Source organism: Pipra filicauda, unplaced genomic scaffold (assembly GCF_003945595.2).
Source record: "Pipra filicauda isolate LSUMZ 115617 unplaced genomic scaffold, ASM394559v2 scaffold78_size3787270_pilon, whole genome shotgun sequence".
Classification (NCBI taxonomy): Eukaryota; Metazoa; Chordata; class Aves; order Passeriformes; family Pipridae; genus Pipra; species Pipra filicauda.
The window spans coordinates 3,722,418-3,746,161 of NW_024104964.1; the positions used below are offsets into that span (position 1 = coordinate 3,722,418).

Genomic DNA, 23,744 nt, shown 5'->3' on the forward strand with positions numbered 1-23,744 from the left:
CAGAGGTGCTGGAGCAACTCCTGCAATCCTACACTTCCCAACACCCTCGAATGGAGCTTTGGTGATGCCAGTGGCCTGGTTTTTCATGATGGACAACAAGCAGGGATGTAGGGGTCACAACAGCCTGAGAGTTATCATTCCCTGTCCCAGGATGGCTGGGCCATGGCAAAATCCCCTGGGGTGACCTGGCTGTTTGGCAAGAGCACCTTTGTCCAGTGCCTCTGATCCCTTTTCCCGGCGGGGACTCTGGAGCCCCTTCCCTGTGGAACCTGTCCCTCCCAGCTCTCCCAGGATCTCGGGGGGGGGGGGGGACAAACAGTGTGTCTGTGCACTCACAGCCTCGCTGTCCCTTTGTCACCAAAGCCGGGCAGCAGGACAGACCTGGCACGTGACAACGGCAAACAACACCCCGGGGGCAGGAGGATGAGGACGGAGAAGCTTCTCCCTCCTCCCGGGGACGGTTTGTTTGTCTGCCCGGGTGACTGCGGGGCCAGAGCCGTCCCTGTCCCCAGGTGGGGTGGGGACAAGGGTGGAGACCGGCCCGTGTCACCGCCAGCACAGCAGTCAGGATCCAGCCGGTCATGGGGACAGTGACAGATTCTCCGCAGGACCCCGACCCCGGGGGACACTTCCAGTTCCGCGTTATCGTGCTGGGGGACGCGGCCGTGGGCAAGTCCTCGCTGCTGCGCTGCTTCGCCGAGGGGCCGGGGGGGGGTCCCGGGGGTGCGGCCACCCCCGGCCCCACCGTGGGCGTCGAGTTCTACAGCCGGACCGTCCCGGTGCCGCCCGCGGGCAGGGCCAAGCTGCAGCTCTGGGACACGGCCGGCCAGGAGCGCTTCAGGTGAGCTGGGGACGGGGACACAGCTCCCATGCGGGACCCCAGACCCAGCGGAGCGTCCCCCCCACCCTGGGCTGGGTGTAAATCCCCGGCGGGCGTGCAGGGACAGGCAGCGATGCCTCGCTGGGACAGCGACGCTTTAAGGGACAGTGAAACCTTGTGCTGAGCTTGTAGTGACTCCAGAGCTGGCTTTTGGGAGACAGCCAAGGGAGCGGGGCTTGGGGAGAGTCCTGGGCTGCTGCTCCTGGGCTGCTGCTCCTGGGCTGCTGGTGGGCTGGGGATGGATGGTTTCTCTCCTGATTGCGTCAGGAGCTCTTGGGAGTGTGGAAGAGGCTCAAACGGGACACAAAGGGCTGGAGAGCCGGTGCCGCGCTGGACCGGGGGTTCCACACTCTCCCCGTCCATGGGAGCCTTTTTGGGGCCCCAGAGTTGGTCCGGGGGTGCCCTGTTTCTGTCCAATGCTTTGCCTGGGGGTGCTGCCCCCTCCCCACTGCGCTCCAGGCTGTTGGGGGGGATGGAGGGACCCCAGGGCCCCTGAAAAACACGCCAGTGTCTGGACTGGGAAGGGGGATGCTGAACAGAAGGGTAGGATGTAAAGGCCCTGGCAGGTCTCCTTTTCCACTCCTCAAGTCCCGACCGGCACCCAAAAAGCCCCTCAGCCCCATCCCAGGTATGTCAACGCGGGGGCTGCCCCAGCGCCCCTGGAAACGCCCCCTGGGTGTGCCCAGGTCCATCACCAGGTCCTTCTACCGGAGCGCGGCGGGGGTGCTGCTGGTGTTCGACCTCACCAACCGCGCGTCCTTCGAGCGCGTCCCCGAGTGGCACCGCGAGGCCGCGGGGGGTGGGGACCCCCCCGCCTTCGTCCTGGTGGGGCACAAGTGTGACCTGGAGGCCGAGAGAGCCGTGTCAGCAGAGGAGGCCGGGCACCTCGCCGCCAGCCTGGGCATGGCCTTCGTGGAGACCTCGGCACGCACCAACCTCAACGTGGACTTGGCCTTCCAGATGTTGGCAGGGGGCATCCAGGAGGCCCTGGGACAGGGGGTCCTCGCTCCTCACCAGGGCTGTGATGGCATCAGGCTCATCCCCAGCCAGAGCCGCCGCCAGCCCCTGGCACGGGGGGAGCCCCCGGAGCGCTGCCAGTGCTGATGGGGACGGGGGGACACGGGACCCTCCACCCGGGACCCTCCACCCAAGGGGATGTCTTTCTCTCTTCAGCCAGGCTTGGGTTTATTTCAAATCTTAATCTGGGGACTCTGAAAAAATAATTCTCTGCTGTAGGAGTGGTTTTAATAAACCTGAGGGGTTTCCACACTAAATAAAGGCTGTGCCAAGAACCGGATGCTGGGCAGGGACACAGCGCTCGACCCACGGCATGAGGGGTGCTCTGATTTGGAGGGGGGGTTGTCTGGTGGAGTTACACCCCCCCCATGTCTGTGTCACTTTTGGGAGCCTCCTGTCACTGGGAAAATGGGAGCAGGAACACCCGAGTGGTTCCAGCTGGATGGAGCCAAAATAAAGGGAGTGAAGGGGCTCCAAAGGGGCCACCCCTGGGAAAATGGGACCAGGAACCACATCCAGCTGGATGGAGTCAAAATAAAGGGAACGAAGGGGTTCCAAACCAGCACCCCTGGCTCTGGGAACGCCTCCTGGGTGGAGGAGCTCCCTGCCTGCCCGGACACGCGCCCGGCGTGGGGGCGGCGGGGCCCGGCACCGGTGGAGGCACCGATGGAGCCGCGGTGGCAGTACCAGTTCCGGGTGATCATGCTGGGGGACTCCACGGTGGGGAAATCCTCCCTCCTGCGGCGCTACACCGAGGGCACCTTCCTGGACGCCGTCAACCAGACGGTGGGGGTGGATTTCTACGTCCAGTTCGTGGAGCTGGAGCCGGGGCTGAGGGTGAAGCTGCAGTTCTGGGACACGGCCGGGCAGGAGAGGTTCAGGTGGGACCGTGGGGTGGGGAGGGGTGAGGGAGGTGGGTGTCCCACCCTGGATTTGGGGTGGAATGATGTGATCCCGACCCCAGGGAGGTCCTGGATGGGGCTGTGTTCCCACTGGTCCCTTTGGTGGGGGAGCCCCATATGTGAAGAACCAGCCAAAGCCAAGGGAAAGGAGCACTTGGTTCAGCTCTAAAGGGGGGGTGGGCCCTGCTCCAAGCACTCCTCTGTCCCACAGCTGCAGAGGGGCTGGGGAAGAAGTTGGGAGCCCACTGGGAGCTGGGCAAAGTGGTTTTCCAAAGTGGTTTACGGCTCAGATGCCAGGAGCCTTCACACCTCACTGTGGGGCTGCCACTGCTGGCTGGGTGGCTGCTGGGGACAAGGGAACTCAGGAGATGTGGCTGCAGGGGTGAGAGAGCTCCAGGACTGTGGCTGAAGGGGAGGGAAAACTCCAGGACCACGGCTGCAGGGGTGGTCTAGGTAGCTCTAGGACCATGGCCACAGGGACAGGAGAGCTCCAGGACCGTGTCTGCAGGAATGGGGGAGCACTGGGTCATGGCTGCAGGGCTGAGGGAGCTCCAGGACTGTGGCTGCAGGGACAGGAGAGCTCCAGGACCGTGGCTACAGGGCTGGGGGAGCCCCGGGGACTGTGGCTGCGGTGGCTGAACAGGGACAGAGTCGCCCTTGGAGCCCTCCCTGACGCAGCCAAAGGGCCGATTCCCCACCCTCTCCCTGTGCTTTGGGCGGGGGACATGCAGCCCCAGGTGGCACAGGCGACCTTGGGGGGCCGCTCACCCCCTTTTCCCATCCCACCCCCCCCCCCCCAAGGTCCGTGACTCGCTCCTACTACCGCAACTCCGCCGGGGGGATGCTGCTCTTCGACCTCACCAACCGCGCGTCCTTCGAGAGCGTGCGGCGCTGGCACCGCGACGTGACCGACACGGTGCAGCCCTCCCGCATCGTCTTCCTGCTGGTGGGGCACAAGAGCGACCTGGCGGGGCAGCGCCGCGTGGGCCGCAGGGAGGCCGAGAGGTTGGCGGCCTCGCTGGGCGCCCAGTACGTGGAGACCTCGGCCAAGGACGCCTCCAACGTGGCCCTGGCGTTCCGGATGCTGACGGCGGCCATCTACCAGGCGCTGCAGACGGGGAGGTTGGCGGCCAGCGAGGCCTGGGACGGGGTGAAGAGCAGCGTCCCCCTGCCCGTGCCGCCCAAAGCTCGGCTGTCGGAGAAGGAGGAGAAGAGGAAGAGGTGCTCGTGCTAGAGCTGGGGACACGAGGAGGGCTGGGACGTGCTGGGATGGGCCCCCTGCTGCACATCAGCTTGCCAGGACAGGGTGGCAAAGTGCTCTCTGCGAGCGTTGTAATTAACTGTAGGAGTTGTTAAACGGTTTAATTTTAACAGTTTAGGGCTCAGTGTGGGAGATTCGGTGGTTAATGGAGCGGGTTTCGAAAGGACAGGGAAATAAAGCAGCAATAAAATAAAATGAACGTTGCAAGGACCCTGAGGCATGCTCGTCCTCTGCACATTCCAGTGATCAACGTGCCCAGGACTGTGGCTGCAGGGACAGGAGAGCTCCAGGGTTGTGGCTGCAGGGACTGGGGAGCTCTCATTCCTTCAGCTGCAGGAAGCTCTCGGTGCTCCCTGCCTGCTGGGTAATTGTTTTGTAATCATGGGGCTGTGCAGGTTTGGCCATCACACAGTGATCCCACCTCAGTGGGGATGGAGATGCAGCAGGAAGGAGCAGCACGGGAGCATTAAACACCCCTGGTCATCCCTCTGCCTGCCTGTGTTTTCTGGGCAAGCAGCAGTGCTTAGGCTGCCCTTGGAAAGGGTGGAATGCCCAGGAAGGCACCAGCAGAGGTGGGTGTCACCCCATTCCCCTCTTCTCTCTCCTGTACTGACCAAGTCCCAAATCATAAAGCCCGAGATTCTTTAAATCTTCCCAAATATAATTAGAAATAAAAGATTTATTATGTAACTCAGGTAATATCTGATTATCACTCTGGCTCAGGACCTGCCTGAGTCCAAAGCAAAAATCCTTCTGGTCTAGAAGGGGCTGGAGGGGAAGCCACAGGAGGAGAAGCTGAACTTGGGTTGCTCAACCTGGAGCAGAGCAGACTGAGGGCAGAGCTCAGCGGGGACTGCAGCTCCTCCCAAGGGGCAGCTCCGATCTCTGCTCTGGGGGAGCAGGGACAGCCCCCAGGGAATGGCTGGAGCTGTGTCAGGGCAGGCTCAGGGTGGATCTCAGGCAAAGGTTCTTCCCCCAGAGGCTGGTTGGGCACTGCCCAGGCTCCCCAGGGCAGTGGGCACAGCCCCAAGGCTGCCAGAGCTCCAGGAGGGTTTGGACACCAGTCTGAGGGACAGGGTGGGATTGTTGGGGTGTCTGTGCAGGGCCAGGAGTTGGATGGATGATCCTCGTGAGTCCCTTCCAGCTCAGGATATTCCATGATTCTGCTCCCTTTAAATCCCCAGGAGAACTCCCACCAGGACAGCACCAGTGACACAACCCCTGCCACCCCTCTGCAGTGCTGCCTGAAGAGCACAAGCCTGTGCCAGGAGCTTAGATTAATAATTTCTTTATTCATGTAAAACAAACGCAAGTATTTATATAAACACTGACATTACAAAGTACTGGAGCAGGAAGGAGGAAACAAAAACCTCTACAGATGCTTCTAATACTGTCCCACACACGACCAAACGCTCTGTCCCTTGGGTAATCAATCACTTGTACGAGAAACCACTTTCAAGTCACAAATAAAAGTCTCTCCTTGAGATACGTCGCGCTCTGAGGAGGAACAAGGAAAGGGGCAGAGAGTGTTTTTGGCAGATCTCCTCGTAGAGTCAAGATATTGCTGCACCATTAATAAAAAATAGATGCTTCTCTGTAAAGCACTAAAAAAAAAAAAAAAAACATCCCACGGGTGTCATCGTGGAGGCTTCAGTGGAGAGGCAAAATATCCCAAACTGCACTGGCGGCGTCTCCCAGCTCTGCCCAGGGGCTATTTCTTGGTGGTTTTGCGGATCAGTGCCATCCTCTGCAACAAGGAAAGGGAAGAACGTGGGAAGCTGAGCAGCTCAGAGCAGATGACTGCCCAAACCAGCTGCAGCCGTGCAGGAGAGAGGCATCCCAGATGCTCTGGGGACGCTGCCTGACCTGCTGCCACACAGGTCTGTCAGGTCTGCTGGAATCCTAATGGGGTCCCAGGCTGGAGCCAGAGGAGAAGGAAGTGTCTGTGCTGCTCCACTCGGCACCCCGGGGCAGTGGGATCAAACCCCACCTCAAGGCCCCCCCTCTGTGCCCAGTGGGAGCTGCAGCATCACCCAGGAACCCTCCAGCTCCTTCCTGGCTCTGACTGTGCACTTCAAAAGCAATGGATTAATTCAGTTTAAAGCAAAATTAAAGGTGTTTTCAGTCCCTTTGCACAAAGACAGAGACGAATCTGCCAGGGGCAGCTGAGAAGTGCCTGTGTGCAGCTCCCAGCTGGTTTTAACCCTCCCAAGCTGGGCTGGCCCTCAGACTTGTGCTCTTAGGGCACAGTCAGCACTGCAGAGGAGCCACAGCAACCTCAACCCTCTCTGCACTAACAGGCCAGGAGGATCTGGGAGTCATTTCAAGCCCAAACCACTTGGAGGAGGCCACAATTCCACCACCTCCCCCGTATCAGCCACGTGATTCCCAGCGTTGTGAGGGCTCCTTTACCTGTTTGTGAGCTTCTGTAGTGCAGGCTTTTTTGTAGGGCCTGATTTCTTCAGAACCAAAGCCCGGGATCCACATGTTCCACTGGCGCTCTGGAATCACAGAAGGCTTTGGGTTGGGAAGGACCATAGAGCTCATCCAGTTCCAACCCCCTGCCACGGGCAGCGATGCTTTACCCAGCCCAACACCGCAGCCTGACTTCTGGAAGTGCCCCCTGGGTCTCAGCTGAGGGGAAAAAACACAGGTAAAACTCACTCACCAAGGTGCAACTGGACGTCTTTGACCTCCAGGGTGTTGGACTTGCGGTGCCGCGCGAGCTGGCAGGCGGCGGTGACCACGCTCTCGATGAAGTCATCGGCGATCTGCAGCAGCATCTGGGGGGAACAAGGGCCACAGCCAGCCTGGTCAGCTCAAATCATGTGAGAGGGATGAAAACGAGCCCTCAGAAGCTGGTATTTAGAAGCGTGGAATGCTCCGAGTTGGAAGAGACCCACAGGGATTATGGAATCCGAGCCCTGGCCCTGCACAGACACCCCAACAATCCCACCCTGTCCCTCAGAGCGTTGTCCAAACCCTCCTGGAGCTCTGGCAGCCTTGGGGCTGTGCCCACTGCCCTGGGGAGCCTGGGCAGTGCCCAACCAGCCTCTGGGGGAAGAACCTTTGCCTGAGATCCACCCTGAGCCTGCCCTGACACAGCTCCAGCCGTTCCCTGGGGGCTGTCCCTGCTCCCCCAGAGCAGAGCTCGGAGCTGCCCCTTGGGAGGAGCTGCAGCCCCCACTGAGCTGCACACCAAGTGCCCTCAGCCACTCCTCATATGGCCCTTCCTCACCCTTCACCACCTCAGTGTCCCTCTTCTATGTCCCTCTATTATGTTTTTTGTATCTTTTCTGTATCGTGGTGCCCCAAACTGTATTTCCCCCAGGACTGTATTTCACAGCTTTTTGCAACAGACCCATTTTGGCACTGGGACACAGAAAGACAGGGATGCCTGAAGGCTGCAGGAGAATAGAGAGGTGTCAAATGAATCGTGGAAATGTCTGTGAAAATACCCAGATTAGCTCTTTCTGCAGCCCCTGCCGTGGGTTGGTACCCACCTCCTCCACATCTTCATCCAGCTGCTCGTTGGGATCCACCTCACGCACCAGATCCTGCAATTTCTTCTTGGTTAAAACCTGAGGGTGTGGGAGAAGAAGGATTTACTGCCCTGCTCCAGCAAAGCAGCAGCACCGCCACAAACACCCCCTCCCCCGTGCTCCCAGGGCCCAAGTCACACTGTTGACACAGTCTATCACCTCAGGAATGGCAGGGATAAGGAATATCAGGTGTTAAGGAGTCATTTTGGAGCACCAGGGGTTGCTCTGGGCAGAGAGGGGAATGCAGCAGCCAAGATAAATACCTCCAGCACCAAACTGGCACCAAAATGCTGCTGGCAAGGGTGGGGGGAAAAGCAAAACTACAACTTTTAAGTGGAAGAGAGCAAGTGTAAGCAACATATCAGTGACTAAAGCTGTGTTCAGGGCACGAGGGAAGTATTTCCATGGCTCTAGTGCTTATCAGCTTTAGTGCTTCTCATGGAAAACAGAGATAGGTGAGTGCTGGGTTATCCCAGGGCAGCAGCCAAACGTGGCAGGGAGCAAAAACCACACTGGGCTTGACCAACAGGATGCTGAGTCTTAAAAGATCTGGATGGAAGTTGTCAGCCTGCTCGGGTGATCCAGGCACAGGTGGGAAATTCCCGCCTTTCCTGGTTCCCTCGCTGCTGTGCCTGTGTTTGGGGGGGGTCTGGTGCAATTCCTGAGAGCCCCAGTGAAGCCATAAGGGAGCAATCCCAGGGCAGCAGCTTGTTTCATGCACATCAAAGCCTCCAAAGGTTGGAAGGGACCTTAAACCCACCTTATTCCACCCCCTGCCATGGGCAGGGACACCTTCCACTAGCCCAGGATGCTCCAAGCCCCGTCCAACCTGGCCTTGGACACTTCCAGGGATCCAGGGGCAGCCACAGCTTCTCCGGGCAACCTGTGCCTCACCACCCATTTCCCCCCAAATTCCTCCCATCTAAACCCCATTTAAAAAGAATTTCCCCCCAATATACATTTTCCTGAGACTGCAAAACCCACAGCATCCATTCCACCGGCCTGGAAGCAGCTGGAAGAACTCCAGGAAGAAGTTCTGCTCACTCAGTAACTGATACTTTACCAGACACAAAGTATTTGCTGGTGATTTAAGGAGGGAGAAAGGAGCCAGGGGCAGGACTGAGCATCATCCCTGTTGTCCTGGAGTCAGGGATGGAATTACCTGGTTGCTCTCAGGGCTGAGCCTGCCCCCTCCACTGGGTGTTCCAGGCATCTTGGCCACGGTGGTGCTGTTGGCCATGGAGCTCTGGGGGGGGGTGCTGGCTGGCTCTGGCTTGATGGAGGAGAAGTTGGAGAGGTTGATCAAGGTAGAAGGGCCAAACTGGTTCATAATCTGCTGGGCTTTAGATTTTAGGTCATAAAGCTTGTCCAGGTCCTGCTTCTTCTTGGGATTGTGGGGACCCAAACCAATCAACTGGGAAAGGAAAGGAGAGCCAGGGTTAGAGGCAGACAGGGAGTTCAGTGGGGTGGACAGGTCTTTGTCCTGAGAAAACTGGGGTTTATAGAAGATCAGGAGTCTCTGGACACAGCAAGAAGGGAGAAGTGATGTTTAAGTAGACGAGAAAACCTTCCCTGGTGTGTGGAAAATGAAGTTTCCCAGAAGCACAGGCCAGTGACAGCAGCACTGACCCACCCACCCCCTCACCCCTCGGGCTGAACCCCCCCACTCCCACCCCGCTCAGGGCCTTCCTGAACCCACTTCCCACAGCCAGCTTTGAGGAACAGGCCACACAGAGCAGATTGAAGTGCAGCAGCACAGGATCCCTCATCCCCACACTGCAGGGCTCAGCCTCCCTGGAGTCTCATTTTTGGCAGCACCAGGCTGCCAGCCCGGCCTGCAGCGACCCCTCCACGTGGGACTGACAACAGCGGGTCCATTTTGGGTGCTGAGAGCAGAGTCTGGGAGCTCAGAGGGGCAGGAACACGTGTGTGTGTGTGTGCCCACACCTGCCCATCGTTCCTCCTGCACTGGGCAACCAACAGCCACAGGAGAAGGACTGGGATTTATGGAGCTCCTGAAGGTGAACCAGAAGTGGGCTGTGGTTACACAGATCCTCCAGGTGCCTGAAGTTTCTCAGGTTCTTGGTCACAGACTGACCGGCTCTTCCTCTGTTCCACGGCTGGGAGGCTCTAAAGCCCAGGCTGGGTGAAGTTTTGCTCTGTCCTCACTTTGCTCCACGACAGGAAACTCATGCAAACCCTGCACCTCCCGCTGCCACAACCACCACAGGCAGCAGGGATGGGCCTCTCACAGGGAAGGAGAGTTCAGGGAATGGTTTGACGGCAAAACCCCTTGTGGAAGGGACAGAGGTGGGTGGAAAACAGCAGCTGAGGCTGAACTTACAAAAGAAGAGTCTGTTTAACCAGCTTTACAGGACGTTCACACAGAGTGTCTGCCCCCTGAGCCACAAACAGACATTTCCCCCTCATCAGAGCAAGCCTGGTTAGTCTGGATTAGTTAAACCCACACCAGAAAGCACACAGGAACACTCAGAGGCAGCTGCTTTAGTGCTTCACTCCAAGGCACACTCATGCACCTGCAGACATGGATTTATACCCCAGACAGCCTCCTGCACTGCCCTCAGCAAGTCTCCAGCTCAGTTTTAACTGGATTAACGATGGAAAACCACGGCACTCACACCCTGAACCCCCTCAGCTGTACTTGGGGCCGAGGAGCTCAGCACAAGACCAGGAGGGACCTCCAGTCTTGGTTTTAGCTGGAGCTCGTCTCAGGCTGTTCACCCCACTCCTCACTTCCCAAATCCACCCAGCAGGAATTCCTGCCCACCATGCAGGGCAGGGAGCACCCAAACCCTGGGGCAGAAAGCCCCAGAACCCTCAGGAAGAAGCACAAAATGGTTTTGCTGGTTTATTCCAGGATCTTACCGCACCCTCCATGTGCTGCCAAGATCCCTGGACACAAAACCCGCGGGATGAGCAGGTTCCCAGGGCAAATCCCACATGCCAGCCCCGTTTTACTTACAGCTATCTGAGTGTCTAGATCTTTAATTACATCAGCAACTGCTGTGGGCCCAGAGGGTGCAGAGGCCATGGCCCACAGCCTTCCCAGGGTGTCACCAGCCAGCAGGACCTACTCTGGCCTCCTCCTCTTCCACACAACTCCCAATCCTACAGGAACACCAGATAATTTTTTTGGTATCACCCATCCTTTATCAGATGCTGAGAGGAAGCAGTTTCACACGTTGTCCTCACTACAGGGGCAAAGGTTCCTCTGACAGATCACACAGTGGCTGCTGCAGAGGAGGAGCATCCCACGGGATCGTGAAGAAATATATGGCCAAATTCCTCCTTCTTCTGCCAGGAAATGGGAGTATCCTGGTGCCCGCTGGCGTGCAGGTGAGCCCAGGCCCCACAGCAGCAGGTCCCTCCAGGGCAGGAGATTTGGGGGCAGTGACAACTGGGACTGGTTCAGCTCTGGGGCAGCACAGGGTTAGAGCTGCAACTAAAATCCATGTTAATGCCTAACAGCACATTCCCTGGAGGGCTCAGGGGGCTCCCATTTCCATCAATCACAATGATTTTCACATCTAAATACAACCACAGAATCATGGAATGGTTTGGCCTGGAAGGGATGTTAAAGACTACCCAAGTTCCATCCCCTGCCACTAGCCCAGGTTGCTCCAAGCCCCATCCAACCTGGCCTTGGACACTTCCAGCAATGGGGCAGCCACAGCTTCTCTGGGCAACCTGTGCCAGGGCCTCACCACCTTCACAGGGAAGAATTTCTCCCCAATATCCCATCTAACCCTGCCCTCTGGCAGTGGGAAGCCGTTCCCCCTTGTCCTGTCCCTCCATCCCTTGTCCCAAGTCCCTCTCCAGCTCTCCTGGAGCCCCTTTAGGCACTAGAAAGAGCTCTAAGTTCTCCCTGGAGCCTTCCCTCCTCCAGGCTGAACACCCCCAGCACTCAGCACTCAACACCCCCACGGGGATGGGACCGAACCCCCTCCCCGTGCTGAGCGCGCCGGGCGCCGCGGGGGCAGCGCGAAGGTCACCGAACGCCACCGGCACCGCGCAGCGCGCCCGCCCCGGGGCTTCCTCCCACACTTGCAGCCGTGTCGAGCCCCCCGGAGGCTCCGTGAATCTCGTCCGGGTCCCCCCCGTACCTCCCCATGACCCGCGGCCGCTCCGAGGCCCCGCCGCGCTCCCTCCGCCGACACCGGGGCAGCGCTTCCGCTTCCGGGCGCGCCTCCGCCAATCGGGGGCGCGTCCGCCCCCTGCGCGCGCGCGCCTCCGCCAATCGGGAGCGCGTCCGCCCGTGCGCGCGCCGAGGCGCTCCCGCCAAAGGCGCCCCCCCCCTTTCCAACTCCGAGCGGCCACAGGGGAAGGGGGGCGCGCCCAGCATGCCCCGCGCGGTTTGCATAGCGCCGGCCATCGCAAACAGCGCGGAAACGGCGCTTTTTTTTAGGCGAAAAGCAGCACGAATGGCGAAAATAAAGGGAGAAACGTATGGAGAAAGGATGACGGAGCAGAGGTACACGCATTGTTTAGTCGGTCGTTCCCGTGCCTCGCCCTGACCTCAGCGGCGCTCCGGCGCTTTGCCGTGCGGGGCGGGCGCGGGCGGAGCTCTTAAAAAGGGCTTCTGCCGTGCGTGGCACGGGGGGGCCTCGCGCCGCCCCCGCGGAATCGACATCAAGAGATTTCGGAAGCACAATTTTTGTGAGGGGGGTCGCCGGTAACCGCCCGTTCCGGCGCCCCGGTACCGGCACTGTGGAACGGCAGAGGCGTGGGGGAGAGGGACGGGGGCTGGGTCGCTGCGCTGGCTCCGGCAGTGCCCCAGTGGGCCAGTTCCGGAGCCGCGGCCACCCCTCGGTATCGGGCGGTGCCTGCGGTACCGGGACTGACGGGACGGACCATCGTTGTGGCATCACGAACATGTGGGACGGTCCCTGTGACACCACGGACCAGTGGGTGATGCGGGACGGTCGCTGCGACATCCCGGGTATGCGGGATGATCCCGGACCGGCAGGATGGTCCCTGTGACATCCCGGGGTATGCGACACCGATCGCTGTGACACCGCAGACCGGCGGGAGCAGAAGGACCATCCCTGTGACACCCCGGACAGGCAGGACGGTCCCTGTGACACCCTGAACCGGTGGGAGCAGAGGGACCATCATGGTGATGCCTCAGAACGGAGGGACCACCCCTGTGATACCCCAGACCCGCTGGGTGACCCAGGATGATCGCCGTGACACCCCGGACCAGTGGGAGGAGCACATACATACATCTATCTATATAAATATATATAATATATATATTTAAATAGGATTATTCTTAAAAAAGCCCTCCGGGGACCGCGGGGAAGCTCCCTCCCCCGCACATCCTCCCCCCCTCCCGGTACCGTGCTCCCCCTCCTCACAAGGCTTCGTGATACACGTGTGCGAGGGGACAGTCCCCGCGGGACCCCTCGGGGCAGGGGCTGCCAGCCCGCTCCTCCCCGGGCCGCGGGGCGGGGGTCCGGTACCGCGCCGGGGGGCACCCGGGGGGCCCCGCGATGCCGCAGGGGCTGCGGCGCGTCCCGGGGGGCTCGGGCTCGCTGAAGGGTGTGGCGTACTCGGGCTCCGGGGGCAGCGGCTCCGCGTACTCGTGGTGCTTCCCTGGCACGTCGTAGTGGCTCAGGACCAGCGGCAGCGTGTAGCCCTCGTCCAGGAGCGGCTTGAAGGTGGAGGGACCCGTCTGGCTGCTGGGGCTCACCTGCACCAGGTCTGGCTCGGCGTACTCTGAAAGGGGGCTGCGCGGTCAGGGGGGCGTGGGGCTGGGACAGGGGGGTGGGGTGGGTTGAAAAAGTGGGCGCGTTTGGACCCCCGGGGCTGGGAAAAGCTGTGCCAAAACCAGGGGGAGGATGCCCGCCCCATGGACCCCACATCCCTCTGCCCCAGCACAGAGAAGGGCTCCTGGTGCCACCTGGCCACCCTCTAATACCCACGGCTGTGATTGAGATGGAATTATTTATTATTATTATTATTATTATTATTACTACTACTACCATTTGCTATTATTGTTGTTATTAATATTATTATTGTTGTTATTTATCATCCTTATTATTAATGTTATTCTTATTATTTATTATTATAGCTGTTATTTATTACCCATATCACTATTGTTGTTCTTATTATTTAGTAATAGTATAGTTATTGCTGTAATTATTGTTGTAATTGTTGCCATTGTTATTATCCTTATTTATTATTTATTATTCTTTATTACTGTTTATTATTCTTTTATTATTCTGTTGTTATTATTATTGTTACTACTATTATAAAATAATAAGCCCCAAAAGGGTCTCCCTTTTGCATAGGACTGTGATGCAGGAGGGGTTGGACCAGGACGGGAAGGGGAAAGGAATGGACACCCCAGAGTGTCCCCAGGGTGCAGTGGGGGAGACACGGTCCTGACTCTGGGCTGGGGGACCTGTTTGCCCCCCACTGTCCCTGTTACCTGGGGAATGGGTCCGGCTGAGGTCTCCTGGTGCAGGTGCCGTGGGGAACAGGGCCAGGCTGGGGGGCTGCAAGCTCTGCAGGGAGCACACCTGGCTTGACTCCAGTTTGGGGTACCCTGGGCAGGGAGCAGAAACCCCTGTTTGTCCCAGGCTGTCACCTGGACAGGTCCCCCCAGGAAGGGGATGGCTCTGGGCTCAGCAGCAGCACCAGTTAAACCAGCTGCACCCCATGGCCCACAGGACTCCTGGTTCTGGGGAGGGCTTGGGGACCCTTTACCTTTTGTGATCCCACAGTTCAGCTCTGCTGCTGCTTTCCTGCCAAGGGGAGAAGCAAGGTGGGGTGAGGGGTCCCAGGCACCTTGTGCCCACCATCACCCACCTCCTCACACCCACTGAGTGAGCAGCTGAATGAAGCTGCCACATTTTGGGAAGGTGATGCCGGGTTAAAGTGGGGGGCAGGATGGGACCCACCTTTTCCTATGGCAGAGGAAAGCCAGGAGCAGGAGGACAGAGCAGAGGAGCACGAAGCCACCAATGAGCAGCATCACCAGCAGCGTGGAGCCTGGGGAGGGAGGGCACATCAGCCCATCCCACCCCTCTGCACCCAGGGGTGCCAGGAGCCCACCCGGGGCCCCCAGAAGAGAAAATCAACGTGTTGTCACAGGGGGATGAAGCCCCAGTGGCACCAGGAGCACCACAAGACGATGCTGTGCCCCTCATGGCACCCACCTGCCTTCTCCGGGTCCAGGGCAATGCCAGGGATGGGGGTGTGGGTGGACAGGCGGCTGGTGGGCACAGGGACCTCCTTGGGGACACTGGGCACTGTGGGGCAGAGCGGGGACCGTGACTGTGGGAGCAGCACTGGGGAGGCAGCGGTCCCGGGAGGGATGTTTGGGATGGGGGGGTGTGGGATCCTCGGGAAGGGCTCACCATAGGGCCGGGGCGCGCGGACCCGCGCCAGGGGGCAGCCCACCAGGGCCACCTTGAGGGCCACGCGCTGGTGCCACCTCTGGGGTGTGACACGGACGTAGCGGGCAACGATGGGGGGGATGAAGGCGTTGGAGACCTCCCCGTGGCTGTCGGCATTTCCTTCAAAGACCTGGAGAGGGCAAAGAGGTGCCAAAGCTGAATATCCACAGGCAGGGGGTCTCAGCCCCTCTGCTGTCCCCTCCATGCCCACCTTGTCCTCCTGGCTGGCACTGCCCCTGTAGGGTTTCCAGTTCTTCCCGTCGCGGCTGGAGGAGACCCGGTAGGATGTCACGTAGTAGTCACGTAGCTGCTCGGAGGAGCCCTTTGTGATGATGCCTGTGGGTGCAGGAGGGGGGTCCCCGCTGCCAGTCACGGGGTGCAGGACTGGGGAAGAGCTTGGGGCAGGGCTGGAATAACCCCCATCTCTTGGACATCCACACTCCAGCCGGGAAAGGAGGAGGGCAGGACATCACCCAGCGGAGAGGGGTCCCTCTGACCCCGGGAGGGGGGTCCCTCTGACCCCGGGAAGGGGTTCGGGTGGCAGATTCCAGCGCGGGACCCCCCCCCGCCGCTCTGCTCCCAGCAGCCGATAACCTCCGGCCCCGGCTGCCAGCCCCACATTCCTCCCTCCTCCAGCCTCCGGGCGGACAATGTGCCCATTTTCCTGGCCGGCCGCCGGCGCACAAAGCCCCCGCTCTGGGCAGGCTCCGAAGCACAAAAGGCGCTCGCTGGCACCAGATGCAAGAGCATAATATTAACTTGTTCGTCCCAGAAACTGCCGCGGATGAAGGGGGGGGGGGGAAAGAAGGGACAAAAAGGGGGACAGGGCACAGCCGGGGGGGGGAGTTGATTTGCTTTGTATCCCAGTAAAACCATGACACAAGGAGCTCCAGTGCGTGCTGGGAGTTGTGGGGGTGTGGTGTTGTGGGGATCAACGGGGCTGGCACCGTGTCACCACAGTGGTCAGGGTGGAGCAGGGACACGGGCAGCTGTTGTCCCCCTCACCTGTGACATTCCTGCGGGTGCCCAGGTCCAGCTCCAGCCAGGTGGTCTCGGCACTGGGTTCGGCTGCCCAGGAGTGGCCGGCGGTGCCAAGTGCTGCCCGTTCGGCCACCCAGGCCCTGACCTGGCCCAGCACATCCACCTCGTGCCACCAGGATGAGGCGTTGAAGGCGGCCACCTCCAGCACATCGTCACAGGCTGGGGACAGGAGGCGGCAGGCTGGGAACTCAGGACCCCCAACCAGGCGTGGCATGGGGGTGGCACTGGGATTGGCAGCCCAAATAGTGCCTTAATTTCAGGGGGAGTGGGACAAAAAATACCTTTGTGGAATACAAGTCGCTTCTCAGAGAGGGATCCCCTGTGGGGAGGGAAGCAGGGGCAGCATCAGGCTGGTGAACAAGCCCGGGGGGGGGTTTGCAATCGAGGGCTGGCTGTGCCATGTGACAGCACAGGCAGCTCCCACAGCCGGGCGTGGGGTGCAGCCCCTGCTCACCCACCTTTTGGAGTGGAGCCCGTTGGCAAAGGCTGACTCATAGAGCGTGATCCCCTTCTCCCGGGACAGCGTGACCTGCCCGCCCAGCTCGTCCGCGATCACCCCGGCGTGCACGGCGGCCTTGCACAGCACCGAGGTCTGCAGGGAGCAGGGGGTCAGAGCAGCCCCCACGGGGCACCCCGAGGCCCAAACCACCCTCTGGGGGCTGCTGGGGGTGCCAGGCAGTGGCCACATGTGCTGGAGACTGTCCCACACTTACGTCCCGGTAGCCCTGGCTGGGGTTGCCCCAGATGTCCCCATGGATGTCCTTGCAGCCCGCAGGGCAGTACACGCTGAAACGCACAGCAAGGGGGGGTCAGGGTTTGCTCTGCCCCTCTTCACACCCTCCCTGTTCCCCATCCCACCGCAGCTGCACCCCAAGAGCCTTGGGAGAGGGATGGGGTGAAACCAGGGCTGATGGGAACTGCCGGGGTGGGGACACCAAAGCAGGAACACTCACCCCCCGACCACTCACCTGATGTGCTCCTGGGTGTAGTGGGTGCCTCGAACCAGGCAGGAGACCAGGTCTGCAAGGCAGGGACACCCCAGGGTGAGGGACCCCCACCCACCCCACAACACCCACCCACCTCTGCCCAAGGGCACCCCATTCCCATGCCCTTCCCAACCAAATCCTGCTCCACGTTTGGGTTTTCCACCCCATATCCCCATGTCTGGAGGGGTAGGGTTGGTCCCTGCAGCTGTGCCACCATCTAGAGTGGCTCTGTTTGATATTGGCCACCTGACCTGGGGGTGACCCATGTTGTGCCCCCAGTCAGGGAGAACATGGATATTCAGGGCAATGGGAGCCCACCCAGGGGTCAGCAAGGAGCTCCCTCCACCTCAGGCCGTGCCCCCCTCCATGGGCCAAGACACATCCTGGGGGGGGGTCTCTGCACCCCCAGGGGATGCCCCCCTCACCTGGGTGCTGAGAGGTGGCATAGGACAGGAGGAGGCCTCGCCCCGAGCGGTGGCTGGTGCTGTTGAACAGGACGGTCACAGAGCTGGAGTTTGTCACCAGGAGCGGGGCAGAGGGGACGGAGTTCCTGCAGTAGGGCCCTGCCGCAGGGACGGGGCCGTGGAGAGGGTTGGGGCTCCCTGGGGACAGGTGAGGGCACACAGACCCCAGGGTTTCACCTCCCCCGGCTCAGCCCTCACCAGGGCTGGGGGAGCTCAGGCATTTAGGTTGTCCCACACCCAGGGTGGCCCATCCCCAAGGTAATCCCAGCCCCAGGGTGCTGAAGGGTCCCCATCTTGAGGGTGGCCCCATGCCCAGGGTTGTCCCACACCCAGGGTGGTCCCATGCCATGGTGACCTCATGCCAGGGTGTCCTCTTGCCCAGGGTGGTCCCACGTCCCAAGGTGGTCCCATGCCAGGGTGTCCCCTTGCCCAGGGTGGTCTCATGTCCTGGGGTAGTCCCATACCAGTGTGACCTCGTGCCAGGGCAGTCCCAGCCCCAGGGTGGCCCCACACCCAGAGTGGCCCCATCCCCAGAGCAGTTAAATCCATGCCACGGAAGGACCTGGGTTGCAGCCCCCCCTGATTGCCCCCTCCCCTCCACACTGTCCCCCCACAGCCACAAGCAGCACGGGGGTGGACACACAGCCCCCAGATGAGGGCATGGGAGCGGATCAGGTTCCTGGGGGGTACCCCAAGATGTCTCCTGGGATGGCATGAGCGGTCACCAGCCCTTATGGGGACCTGCCACCACATCCCCCACTGCCAGGGTTGGCACATGTGGCATCACCCCACGGGACCCCAAAACGGGGGCTGTGTCCCCTCCCCATCTCCCCTCTCACAGGCGCTGCCGGCGCTGCCTCCTAAATCCCGCCCCCGTTTAATCCCCATTAATTTGCAATCTCCATCTCCCTGATTAAAACTTCGGCTTAGCAGGCAGGCGGGTTCCTTAGGGACATCCCTGGTTCCAGCTGGGGACCAGAGGTGGCCCCAATCCCCAGACTGCCATCATCCCACCCACCCCCCCATCGCTCTGCTCTGTGTCACGTCCATCACTGGGGGCTCGGGGTGCCCAGAGATGCTTTGAGCAAACACCATCCTTGTCTGGGGGACACGGAGCTGTGTCCCTGTGTCCCCATGGGGCTGGTGGTGACACCTCCCGTGGTGACACCACGATGTGGGGTCGTGCCGTGCCTCAGTTTCCCCCACCCTGACTTGCACCCTCCCCCTGCCTGGTGTGAACTGAGAGCCCAGGGGACGTGGGACATGTGTGTGCAGGGATGTCACAGGGTCACAGACACGACAGGACGGGGGGCTCTGCACGATATGCAGATGAGATGCAGATGAGACACGTGCAGATTTCCCACCCACTGCCCCGGGTCGCAGCTGCCACGTCTGCCTGGCTTCTGGGGACACCCTGGGACCCCTTGGCTGAGCCCCAGGGCCGGAGGCTGCCACCCCCACGGGGACCCAGCCACGTCTCCAGGCAGGATCAGGCCAGGGGCCAGACACTGGGGCTGAGTCAGCAGGAAGGAGCCCACGGCCCCCGCCTGCTCTGGCCGCTTCCCGAAAAACATCTGGGACTCCTCAAGGGCCGGCGCCGGCTGCGGGAGAGGGACCCCAGCCCTGTGTCACGCACTGGCACGGTCCTGGTGAGGGCATCCAAAGGGGCTGTGGGTGCCTGGCCACCTCCCCCAGCCCCCCAACACCTCCCCCAGCCTCCCGGGAGCATCATCAGGGGGTCCCCCCTTTCCCACATTGCTCCGTCTCAGCCCGGGCCAGGAGGTCTCTTGGCTTTGGGGACAAACATGTCCCATGGGGGCAGGGACCTCACGTGCTGTCACCCCTCCGGATACCACCCCAGAAAGGGTGAAAGCCCTGGAGAACAGGGAGAATTCCCAGTCCCGGGAGCAGATGTGGGTCCACGCTGGCTCCCTTCCATCCTGTATTTCCTGTCGTGTCCCCTGCCCCTCACCAGGGCTGCTCCTCCATCCCACCTCACCCGTGATGCTTCCCCCCACCCCCTCGAGACATTTTCCCTGGCACCCATCATGCTCCTGGTGCTGCCAAATCCCTCCAAGACCATTAAATCTCTCTGGGAAAATCCTGGAAGCGCTTGGGCAGTGGCTGGGCCGATGGAATTAATTCATCAGCAGCTGCATCTGGTCCCAACTGCACATCTCCCCCCTTCCAGCTTGGCAATACCCCCCTCCTCAGGTACCCCCTTCCTCAAATACCCCCATCTTCAAATATCCTCCTCCTTTGATAATCCCCTCCTCGGGTACCCCCCTCCTCAGATATCCCCATTCTCAAATATCTCCCTCCTCGGATGCCCCCTGTATTTGGGTACCCTCCTACTCAGGTACCCCCATACCTGGATATTCCTCTTCCTTGGATAATGCACTCCTCAGATAACCCCCTGTACTTGGGTACCCTCATCCACAGGTATTTCCCTCTTTGGATAACTCCCTCCTCAGACATTCTCCTTCCTTGGATACCCTCATCCTCAGATACCCCCTTCCTCAGATACACCCCTCCTCAAATACCCCCTTCCTTGGATACCCCCTCCTCCCCTTCCCATGACAAAATCAGATAAACCCCCAAATTTTCCCAACACTGTCCCTACACAGGTCACTTGACATCACCCCCCACACCCCACCCACAGCCCCTGGGTGGGCTCTGCCTCAGTTTCCCCTCCCCATGGGACCTCCCCCTTACCGTAGGCAGTGCCAGCCTGGGGGTCCGAGAGCAGCAGGGAGCTGTGGGCACAGTGCTCCGAGGGTTCCAGATCCACGTCCCCGAACGCCAGGAGCAGGGAGGTGCCCAGGGGCGCCTGGAGCCGCCAGCGGCACATGGTGTGGTTGGGGTACGTGCCCGGGTAGTTCTTGGAGCTCAGGGTGCCACTGTGGGGTGCCAGCAGTGTGTGGCCACAGCCATTCCCTGTGGAGACACCGGGAAGGGCTCAGCTCCCTGCTGCAGTTTCCCCCCCCTTGGTGTGACCCCCCCTCAGCACCTTCAAATGGGTTTTCCTAGTCCAAAACATCTTTTTTTTTTTGGGGGTGGATTTTCTGGCCATTCCCCTGCACTGGGAGGGGGGGGTACTGGTTCAGCAGCAGTGCTTAATTTTCAGGGAAGCCTTCAGCAGTAGATCTCCTTTTGAAAATTAAAAAAAAAAAAAAAAAAAGGCAAGCAGCACTGCCTTTTAACCAGTTCATTAAGTAACATAACTCCAGACATCTTAGGGGGGAAAGGGAGGGGTTCCTAGATTCATCCCTGGGGGCATCCAGGGATGAAGCTGCCTCAGTTTCTCCCCACAGCCACCCAGCACTTCCAGCTCCTCTCTGTCCCCCAGACCAGGAGAACCCCAATTTGGGGGGACACAAAGGGATTCAAGGAGGAAATACCCCCATCCATGGGGCTGTACAGCCCTGGGCAGCCCCCCAGGACCCGCCTTGACCTTGAGCACGACCTTGGGCAGCTGCATCCCCACTGCCTCCTTCCCAGGGCGATGCCAGACCCACCACAAAAGGGGCTTTTCTCTGAGCTCACCGCCCCCAGGCACGAGGGAACATCCTGGAAACCAGCTGAAAGCGCCCGGTGTTGGGATCCAGACGGGACTTCTGGGCAGGGTTGGGATGCAGGGAAAGAGGGGAAGCGTCGCTCAGCCGCTCTGTGTGGGCTGGGGGCATGTGGGGGTCCAGTGCCCACCCTCTCTCCGCCTCCCCAAAAAGCTGCTGCTCCTGCCAAGCATCCTCCTGGCACAGCCAGAAAGAAAAGGGATGGTGGGCAGGGTTTTGCCCAGCCTTGGCTCCCCTCGCCGTCGCCGGGAGACGGCACAAAGTGCCGGCAAGGGAAAATCCTGCAGGGATGAAAAGGGGGGGCGCCGGAGGTGGAAGATGCCAGCCCCCCCCACGGAGCCCCCTCCCTCCTCCCCAGCCTGCGGGAAGGGCTGGAGGCCAAACTGGGGGGGTTCATCCTGTGGGACCGGGAGAAATCCCCCAGTTTTCCCTCTGGATGCTGATGGAGCAGAGCTGGGAAGGATCAAACCTTCCAGGACTGAGGGTGGTGGAGGGGCAGTGGGGACCCCAGGGCTGCCGGGACAGTGGCTGCCAGAAGGGCTGCTGTGCTGGGGGGAGAGAAATTCGGGGTATTTCGGGGGAGTTTCCAGCAAGGAAAGGCAAAGCCGTTGGGATCTGCATGAAAAACCCTCCCTGCCCGGGACGGCCAGACCCCAGTGAGCCCAGTCGGGGGCCTTGGATGGACCCCCTCCAAGCTCCATCTCCACGCTGGTGGGTGCGGAGGAGCTGGGGGGATCCATTCCAGGAAAAAAAAAACACCCCGGGAAAGGAAATCCTTGTTAAAAACATCCCGAGTGTGGCCAGCGCGTGCCGGGAGGGAATGCCAGAGATAAGCCACGCCAGAGATAAGCCGAGAGCTGCAGGCACTCCTGGGAATTCGGCTCCGGAGATGCTCCCGAGGGGCCAGGAATAGCCAAGACAGAGCCACGGGGGACTTGCCCTCCCCTCCCCCCCAAAAAAACCCTGAATTGCCAAAAAATGTGGAAACTGGGTTTCCGGCGGGCGAGGGCGAAGTCACGGCCGGGCCCCCGCTGGGCTCAGTCCTGCCAGGGATTTGTTTGTTTTCTCACAGGATGCAGGAAAGACACAACAGGGCGATGCTCCGGGAAAAGCCCGGCACACTCCCGCCTCCGTCACGCCGCCGGCCCCGGGAAAGCTCCCCCGCGTCCACCAGCGGGTTTCGGATCCGCTGGAAACCCTGTGCAGGATGTGTCCCAAAACTGGATGTGTCCCAACCTTGGGGGACGCAGCGGGATTGTGCCCCTGGTCATCCCGCCCTGGCCCCGTGCCTCAGTTTCCCTTCGCTCGGAACGATGCCTTGGATGCCCCGTCCTTGTCTCTCCTCGCTCTTGGATGAGCTGAGGACAAGCGGCACCGGGAAACATCAACTTCGGGATGAGGTCTGGGTGAACATTCCCTCGGGGTCGTCCTGGACCCCGCGGGTGCAAATCCCACTGCTCCGCGGCATTCCTGGGATGGAGCCGCTGCCCGGCTCTCCCGACTGCGCACCGGGAGCGCCAGCGATCCTCTTAACCGGGGATTAAGGGATCCTGGAGAAAGCCCTGGGGGCGGGACGGAGCCGGGACCCCCGGGACCACTGGGACAGGAGGTACTGGGAGTGGGGACAGAGGGAGCGGGGGGAACAGGACCGGGGTGATGAGGGGGGGTAGGGGCAGCGGGGAGCTCGTACCGGAGAAGGGGGATGGAGCGGACCCCGTCCCGTCCGGTACCGGGACAGAGGGACGGCAGGGACGCGGATCAGGACCGTGAGAGAGAGATGGATGTGCTCCATCCCGTCCGGTACCGGGACAGAGGGATGGAGGGGGCTCCGTCCCCGATCGCTGCTGGAGCAGAGGGATGGCAGGAACCTCGTCCCGGATCGAGACCGGGGCAAGCACACCGCGAGGACCCTGTCCCGGTGCGCTCCGCTCTGGACACAGCAAGGACCCGTTCCCGGGAGCCCATCCCGGTCCGATCCCGGCCGGGACACAGCGAGGAGCCCGTCCCGGAACTCACCAGGACAGAGAGCAGCCCCCTCCCGTTCCCCATCCCATACCCAGCCTTGCTCCCCAATCCGGCGAGCGAAAGGGAAGCCCCGGGAGTTGCCGGTGGGACCGGGGACTCCCGGCGCCGGTGCCCCCCCAACCCACACTCACCGTCCTGTGCGGCGGCCGGGCGCAGCCCCAGCGGGCCGAGCAGGAGGCAGCAGCGGCGGAGCAGCAGCGCCAGCGCCAGCGCCCGCGAGGCCGCCCCGCCGCCCGCCCGCATCCTCCTCCCGCCGCCGCCGCTACGGCCCCGCCGCGGCCCCGCCGCGCCACCGCCCCGGCCCGCCCCCCCCGCCCATTGGCTGCCTCCGCCCTGCCCTGCGTTGCTATTGGGTCATCTCTCTGTCAGCCACCCGCCCCTGCCACACCCACCGTGTAGAGCCCGCCCTCTTTCCGCTTCTCGCGCGGCCATTGGCTGCTGCCGCGCTTCCGCAACGTTATTGGTCTATCTTGCTGTCAGTCAGCCGGGACCGCCACGCCCGCCACGCTGCACCCGCCTCCTTCGCACCCATTGGCTGTCGCTGCCCGCCCCCGCATCGCTATTGGTTCACCTCGCTGTCAATCAAGCGGCGCCTCGCTGTTGGGGGAGCGGGGGGTCTGGCGGCGT

The 23,744-nt window shown here is 61.0% G+C and overlaps 4 protein-coding genes and 1 non-coding gene across 6 annotated transcripts; 3 read left to right on the top strand and 2 right to left on the bottom strand.

Moving 5' to 3' along the window:
* Positions 1-581: 581 nt before the first annotated feature.
* On the top strand, positions 582-2,132 carry LOC113984548 (ras-related protein Rab-42). The gene is made up of 2 exons (XM_027714624.2): positions 582-841; positions 1,567-2,132. The coding sequence occupies exons 1-2, from the start codon at positions 582-584 to the stop codon at positions 1,982-1,984; spliced, it is 678 nt and encodes a 225-aa protein (XP_027570425.1). The 3' UTR covers positions 1,985-2,132.
* Positions 2,133-2,559: 427 nt separating this feature from the next.
* On the top strand, positions 2,560-4,052 carry LOC113984554 (ras-related protein Rab-39B-like). The gene is made up of 2 exons (XM_027714635.2): positions 2,560-2,778; positions 3,601-4,052. Exons 1-2 carry the CDS (start codon positions 2,564-2,566, stop codon positions 4,031-4,033), a joined length of 648 nt encoding a protein of 215 aa, XP_027570436.2. The 5' UTR covers positions 2,560-2,563; the 3' UTR covers positions 4,034-4,052.
* A 1,280-nt stretch (positions 4,053-5,332) lies between these two features.
* Positions 5,333-11,795, bottom strand: TAF12 (TATA-box binding protein associated factor 12). 2 transcript variants are annotated; one of them, XM_027714632.2, is made up of 6 exons: positions 11,727-11,795; positions 8,765-9,016; positions 7,564-7,641; positions 6,729-6,843; positions 6,473-6,561; positions 5,333-5,807 (listed from the first exon to the last, which is right to left on the bottom strand). In XM_027714632.2, the coding sequence occupies exons 2-6, from the start codon at positions 8,930-8,932 to the stop codon at positions 5,772-5,774; spliced, it is 486 nt and encodes a 161-aa protein (XP_027570433.1). In that variant the 5' UTR covers positions 8,933-9,016; positions 11,727-11,795; the 3' UTR covers positions 5,333-5,771. The 2 variants fall into 2 exon arrangements, with proteins under 2 accessions (XP_027570433.1, XP_039245911.1); XM_039389977.1 differs by lacking the exon at positions 11,727-11,795 and adding an exon at positions 10,586-11,182.
* A 396-nt stretch (positions 11,796-12,191) lies between these two features.
* LOC113984559 lies at positions 12,192-12,319 on the top strand. Its single transcript, XR_003539543.1, has one exon. It is a non-coding gene; the product is annotated as a U11 spliceosomal RNA (small nuclear RNA).
* Positions 12,320-12,861: 542 nt separating this feature from the next.
* Positions 12,862-23,360, bottom strand: LOC113984549 (discoidin, CUB and LCCL domain-containing protein 1-like). The gene is made up of 15 exons (XM_027714625.2): positions 23,249-23,360; positions 20,233-20,454; positions 17,479-17,616; positions 17,036-17,087; positions 16,781-16,853; positions 16,526-16,659; positions 16,349-16,386; positions 16,032-16,226; positions 15,238-15,362; positions 14,988-15,156; positions 14,787-14,879; positions 14,529-14,619; positions 14,335-14,372; positions 14,057-14,173; positions 12,862-13,341 (listed from the first exon to the last, which is right to left on the bottom strand). The coding sequence occupies exons 1-15, from the start codon at positions 23,358-23,360 to the stop codon at positions 12,977-12,979; spliced, it is 1,962 nt and encodes a 653-aa protein (XP_027570426.2). The 3' UTR covers positions 12,862-12,976.
* Between the last annotated feature and the right edge of the window lie 384 nt (positions 23,361-23,744).